This window comes from Nicotiana sylvestris, chromosome 11, assembly GCF_000393655.2.
Source record: "Nicotiana sylvestris chromosome 11, ASM39365v2, whole genome shotgun sequence".
Taxonomy (NCBI): domain Eukaryota; kingdom Viridiplantae; phylum Streptophyta; class Magnoliopsida; order Solanales; family Solanaceae; genus Nicotiana; species Nicotiana sylvestris.
The window spans coordinates 156228270-156235576 of NC_091067.1; the positions used below are offsets into that span (position 1 = coordinate 156228270).

General features: G+C 41.6%; 1 protein-coding gene across 1 annotated transcript; it reads left to right on the plus strand.

The window, feature by feature from the left end:
* The first annotated feature begins 4068 nt into the window (after window positions 1–4068).
* LOC138881889 (uncharacterized) lies at window positions 4069–4581 on the plus strand. The gene has a single exon (XM_070162187.1). It carries the CDS (start codon window positions 4069–4071, stop codon window positions 4579–4581), a length of 513 nt encoding a protein of 170 aa, XP_070018288.1.
* The last annotated feature ends 2726 nt before the right edge of the window (window positions 4582–7307 follow it).

Genomic DNA, 7307 nt, shown 5'->3' on the forward strand with positions numbered 1-7307 from the left:
CGTGGTTACTCGGGTACTTATTGACAATGGTTCCAGCGCAAACATTTGCCCTCTCTCCACTCTGAACAAGTTGAAGGTGGATGATGAAAGAATTCACAAGAACGGTATCTGTGTTCGGGGATTCGACGGTGGGGGGAAAGATTCAGTCGGGGACATAGTGCTTGAGCTTACAATAGGGCCAGTTGAATTTACCATGGAGTTCCAGGTGCTCGATGTGGCTGTTTCTTACAATCTGCTATTAGGTCGACCCTGGATTCATACTGCCAAAGCGGTCCCGTCTACTCTGTATCAAATGGTCAAGTTTGAATGGGATAGACAGGAAATCATTGTGCACGGAAAAGATAATTGGTGTGTTCCCAGCGATGCCATTGTTCCGTTCATAGAGTTCGAGGACGACAAGGGGCCATGGGTTTATCAGGTTTTTGACACGGTATCGGTAGAGAAAATTCCAGAAGGGTAGTGCGTTCCAACCCCGAGGGTAGCTGCCGCATCAGTCATGGTAGCTACCGAAATGTTGAAAAATGGTTTTGTACTGGGCAAAGGTTTGGGTGCATCTCTGCAAGGTATCGTACAGCCGGTGTCTCTCCCCAAAAACTTGGATACATTTGGTTTGGGATTCAAGCCCATAACTGCGGAAGTGAAAAGAGCTAGAAAGTTGAAACAGAGGGCCTAGGTCCTCCCAAAGCCCATCCCACGGCTCTTCAGATCATTTGTTAGGCCTAGCACCAAGAAACGCCTAGTGGCAACAGTTCCCAGTACAGTGGTTGATGTAGATAGAGATTTGATTGAAAAGTTCGAGAGGTTATTCGCCGATGTGAACATGGTGGAAGCTGGAAAGGGTTCGAGTAAAGCGGATGTGCAGTTTGTTGGGCCCAGTGCAAAGATTAACAATTGGGAAGCTACTCCTCTCCCTATCAGGAAGGAGTTTTGGTAGTTTGCTTTGATTTTCTTTTAGTTTATCTGGATTACTCCAGGGTTGTAATTCAGATTCTATGTTCCGTCCATTTGGATGTATAAACCTTGTTATCCTTAAATTTCAATGAAATGCAATTTCCCCTTTTCTTCCTTCCTGATAGTTTTATTTTTGTTTTTCTTTTCTTCCTTGTACAGTTCTTTTTATGCTAGCTTCAATGATATGACATGCACGAGGAATCTCTGTCCCAGTCTTAAAAGCCAATCTAATTCTGAAATAGTAATTCAAGAAATAGAGTGTGATGGTGAATCAGAATATGACGAGGATGAAGCATTTGAAGAGATTAGTAAAGAATTAAGCCATTTTGAAGAAAACCCAAGCCTAACCTGAGTGATACAGAAGCAATCAATTTAGGGGACCAAGATAATGTCCGGGAAACTAAAATAAGTGTCCATCTTGAACCATAACTCAGAGAGGAGATAATTAAAGCACTGTTTGAGTATAAAGGTGTTTTTGCATGGTCCTATGATGACATGCCGAGTCTAAGCACTGACTTGGTAGTTCACAAATTACCCATTGACTCGGCATTTACCCCTATCAAGCAGAAGTTGAGGAAATTTTAAACTGATATGAGTGTGAATATTAAGGAAGAGGTCACCAAACAGTTTGAGGCCAAGGTCATTCGGGTCACCAGGTATCCCGCCTGGTTAGCCAATGTTGTTCCTGTGCCGAAGAAGGATGGCAAGACCAGGGTGTGTGTTGATTATCGAGATCTCAACAAGGCAAGTCCCAAGGATAACTTTCCATTGCCGAACATCCATATATTGATCGATAATTGTGCCCAACATGAGATTGGTTCTTTTGTGGATTGTTATGCGGGCTACCACCAAATTTTATTGGATGAAGAGGACGCAGAAAAGACGACATTCATCACGCCATGGGAAACGTACTGCTATCGGGTCATGCCATTTGGTTTGAAAAATGTTGGGGCAACCTACATGAGGGCAATGACGACCATATTTCACGACATGATACACAGGGAGATCGAGGTTTATGTGGATGATGTGATTGTAAAGTCTAGAAAGCAGTTTGACCATGTCAGAGATCTGAGAAAGTTCTTCTAAAGGCTTCGCAGGTACAATCTCAAGCTCAATCCTGCAAAATGCGCGTTCGGTGTTCCGTCTGGAAAGTTGTTGGGATTCATAGTCAGCCGCCGAGGTATTGAATTAGACCCGTCAAAGATCAAAGCTATTCAGTAATTGCCACCCCCAAAGAACAAAACTGAGGTAATGAGTCTGTTGGGGAGATTGAATTATATTAGCAGGTTTACTGCTCAGCTCACGACGACTTGTGAGCCTATCTTCAAACTGTTAAAGGTGTTGCAGTCAAGTAGACAGATGAATGTCAGGAAGCATTTGATAAGATAAGGGGGTGCTTGTCAAACCCACCTGTGTTGGTCCCGCCAGAACTAGGGAGACCTTTGATTTTGTATTTGACGATCCGGGACAATTCATTTGGTTGTGTATTGGGTCAGCATGACATTACTGGCAGGAAGGAGCAGGCCATCTATTATCTCAACAAGAATTTCACATATTACGAGGTTAAGTACACTCATCTTGAGAGGACGTGTTGCGACTTACTTGGGTGGTACAGAAGTTGAAGCATTATTGTCATCTTACACTACTTACCTCATCTCTCATTTGGATCCGTTAAAGTATATCTTTCAGAAGCCTATGCCTACAGGGAGGCTCGCAAAGTGGCAGATTTTGCTCATAGAATTTGGCATTGTCTACCTGACTCGGACTGCGATGAAAGCACAAGCATTGGCCGACCATTTGGCTGATAATCCTGTGGAAGAGGAATAAGAACCTTTGAAGACCTATTTCCCTGATGAAGAGGTAATGCACATTGATGAATTGGAACAGATTGCAAATCCAGGATGGAAACTTTTCTTTGATGGGGCTGCTAACATAAAAGGCGTTGGGATAGGAGCAGTACTTGTTTCTGAAATAGGGCATCACTACCCTGTTACGGCTCAGCTTCGGTTCTACTGTTCTAATAACATAGCTGAGTACAAGGCATGCATTTTGGGTTTGAGGATGGCTGTGGATATGGGTGTCCAGGAAGTCTTGGTCTTGGGTGACTTGGACCTTCTGGTGCACCAGATTCAGGGAGAATGGGAAACACGAGATTTAAAACTCATACCGTACCGATAGTGATTGCAGGATCTTTGCCAACGGTTTCAATTAATAGAGTTCAGGCATATCCCAAGGATTCACAATGAGGTCGCCGATGCTTTGGCTACTCTGGCGTCAATGTTGCACCATCCCGATAAGGCTTATATGGATCCTTTGTAGATTCAGATCCACGATCAGCATGCTTACTATAATGTGGTGGAAGAAGAGCTCGATGGGGAACCTTGGTTTCACGATATCAAGGAATACATCAGGATGGGGGTGTATCCAGTACAAGCCATAGGTGATCAAAAGAGAACAATTAGGTGGTTGGCAAGCGGTTTTTTCTTCAGTGGAGGGGTTCTATACAAAAGAACTCCAGACCTTGGGCTACTGAGATGCATAGATGCTAGGCAGGCTACAACTATTATGACCGAAGTACATTCTAGAGTCTGTGGACCGCACATGAGTGGGTACGTGTTGGCAAAGAAGATCCTCCGAGCAGGTTATTATTGGCTCACTATGGAGCAAGATTGTATCAGTTTCGTGCGTAAATGTCATCAGTGCCAAGTGCATGGAGATTTGATTCATCCTCCACCATCTGAATTACACACGATGTCTGCACCGTGGTCTTTTGTTGCACGGGGCATGGATGTCATTGGGCCAATTGAGCCATCAGCGTCAAACGGGCACAGGTTCATTCTGGTGGTCATCGACTATTTCACTAAGTGGGTAGAGGCTAAAACATTCAAGTTTGTAACCAAGAAGGCGGTGGTTGATTTTGTGCACTCAAATATCATTTGCCGGTTTAGGATACCAAAGGTGATCAATACAGACAATGGGGCTAATCTCAATAGTCATCTGATGAAAGAGGTATGTCAGCAGTTCAAGATTACACATCGCAATTCTACCCCGTACCGCCCTTAGGCAAACAGAGAAGTTGAGGCGGCCAACAAGAATATAAAGAAGATACTTAGAAAAATGGTGGAGAGTTCTAGGCAGTGGCATGAAAAGCTATCATTCGCATTGCTGGGTTATCGCACTACTGTCCGCACTTCAATAGGGGCGACTCCTTATTTGTTGGTGTATGGCACCGAAGTAGTGATACCCGCAGAAGTGGAAATTCCATCCCTTCAAATTGTCGCGGAGGCTAAGATCGATGATGATGAGTGGGTCAAAACCCGCTTGGAAAAATTGAGTCTGATTGATGAGAAAAGATTAGCAGCAGTGTGTCATGGCCAGTTGTATCAACAGAGAATGGCCAGAGCATATAATAAGAAGGTGCATCCACGGAAGTTTGAAGTGGGCCAGTTAGTATTGAGACGTATCCTTCCACATCAGGCTGAGGCCAAAGGCAAGTTTGCTCCAAACTGGCAGGGGCCATTCATCGTAACTAGAGTGTTGTCAAATGGCGCTTTGTATTTAACGGATATAGAAGGCAAGTGTATAGAAATGGCCATCAATTCCGATGTGGTCAAGAGATACTATGTATGATTTTCTCTGGTTAATTTATATTTGTTTGTACTTGGCATATTTTTGAAGATGTGGAATGACGAAGGCGTTTTGTTCTTCTATCTAAACACTTTATCCTTTGTTACCCCCTTTTGAGGCTTATTTATTTTTCTTTCATACCCCTTTTTCGGAATCAATAGCAAATATTAGAAACACAAGCGTGAAAGATAAGTAAAGGAAGAAAAAGAAAAAGAGAGAGGAAAAACAGGAGAGAAAAAGAAAAGAAAAGAGAAAAAAAAGAATGAAAAAGAAAGAAAAGAATGGAAAGAGAAAGAAAAAAAGAAGAAAAACAACAAAAAGAGGAAAGAAAGCAAAATGAGAAAGAAAAGAAAGAGAAAAGAGAAAATCACAACAACAAAGTAATTTCTATGACATGAACTACGTTCGACCTGATTCCTTTTAAGGATACGTAGGCAGCCCCACGTTTCGGTCCCATCAAAATAAGAATCCAAAAGTCCCTAAACAAGAAACTGGGGCAGAAGTTGTGGGCAGAAATCTGATTCCGAAAATTGTAATCTTGAACCCATTCGAATTGTTTTGAGCCTTTGATATCCTTTCTTTCTCACCCTATCCAAATGCCCGTATTATGGTCCAAAGAAAGACCTTTCAATCAGTCTTCGAGAGATGCCAAGTCAAGCAAGTTGAGGTGATTCATATCAAGGGCAACACTCTGGTCCAAGCAAAAAATATTGAAAATGAGAGAGTCTTATTGGTGAAAACCCTCACGGGCACCATAAGGCGACGAGAGCTGAGAGAAATCAAAATGAGAGAGTCTTATTGGTGAAACCCCTCATGGGCACCGTAAGGCGAAAGTGAGTTGAGAGATGAACAAATGAGAGAGGCTTGTTGGTGAAAACCCTTCAAGGCATCGCGGGCCGAACAAGGTCAAAGTTTTGGTGAAGAAATCAGGTTATGGAAACTCTGGGGCAACAAAGTATGGCAACTGAAAGTTGATTGGTTGGACAGATCGGGCCGATTAATCCGAAATGCATGTCATGATCATTGGTGCCAGCTGCTCCACTCAGATAAGTCTTCAGATAGTCTTCCAGTTTTGGATTTTCTTATCGTTAACTCTGAAAGTCATGGCATTTCATTTCTTTTGGGTTTATTTCTCTAAGATGTTCCCAATGTCAGTTCTATTTAAACAAATAAGAAGGAATTTCAAAGATCACTACCAGCTTCAAAAATTGCGAAGCACAGTGCGGCAAGAGTATATCGAAGATAGCATGATGTAAAGTGGGATAAAGTGCCAACAAAAGTTCTATTGGCAGAATGATTTAGTAATTTCATGGGAGATGCAAAGGTTCAGTTAAATGGTTCAGAGGTTTGAAACAACGGTTCAGGTATAGAACACTCGGGTCACCTAAAGTCATAGGGGTTTGAAAGTCAGCCGGAAAGGCAAGCGGTTCTTAGCCAGTTTAGAGGAGGCCAATCAAAACAAAGCACGACAGCGGAGAAACTTTCAACAAAAAAATGCCATCAACTAACCACCACATTTTAAACTGACAAGATATTTCTTTGATTGAAACAGGGTCGGAAAATTTCGGTTGTTCCGGAGAAATCCTCCGCAGGGGAAAGGCAAGCACCAGACAGGTTTGATGTTTGATTTTCAGGACCCGCCTGGATAATGGGATTTAAGTTAAAATTCTCAGGACCCTCCTGGAAAATGGGACCTAGTTTAAAATTCAAAACAATCACGAGTAGCAAAATCTAGCATAAATGTACCCCAAGGAATATAAGTTTGTTTCAAAGTTTGCATGTTTAAGATAAGATTCAATTAAGAGTTGTCAGGACCCTCCTGAATAATGGGACTTAACTTTAAGATTTCGATTAGATAACAACATTTAGTGTAAGTTCTGGTATAGGGTAATATAATTCAGCCATAAAATTGTCACTTTTAAGATAATACTTGATTTTTGATTTTCAGGACCCTCATGGATAATGGAATTTAATTTTTTGTTGTCAGGGCCCTCCTGGATAATGGGATTTAATCTTAAGTTCTCAGGACCCTCCTGGATAATGGGATTTAGTTTTTAAATTCTCAGGACCCACCTGGACAATGAGACTTAGTTAAAATTCAAAACGTTCATGAGTAACAAGATCTAGCTAGGCTCTACCTTGAGGAAATATAAGTTTGGCTTTGAAGTTTTCATGCTAGGGATAAGATTCAATTTGAAATTTCAGGATCTTCTTGGATAATGGGATTTAGTTGTAAGTGTTCAGGACCCTCCTGGATAATAGGATTTAATTTTTTGTTGTGAGGACCCTCCTGGATAATGGGATGTAGTTTAAGACTTTCTTAGATAACAAGATGTAGCAAGAGTCACACCTTTAGAAGATATAATTTAGATTTTTAAAGCCATCATTTAACTAGGAGTTTCAGGACCCTCCTGGATAATGAGATTTAGTTGTAAGTGTTTAGGACCCTCCTGGATAATGGGATTTAATTTTTTGTTGTCAGGACCCTCTTGGATAATGGGATGTAGTTTAAGACTTTCTTAGATAACAAGATGTAGTAGGAGTCACACCTTTAGAAGATATAATTTAGATTTTTAAAGCCATCATTTAACTAGGAGTTTCAGGACCCTCCTGGATAATGGGATTTAGCTTTCATATTCATAGAGATATTTGGTAACATGTCAATTAACACTCACAGATGTGCCCAGCCACCAAACTGGGGCAGAAAATTTTCTCTATTTTTGTCTATT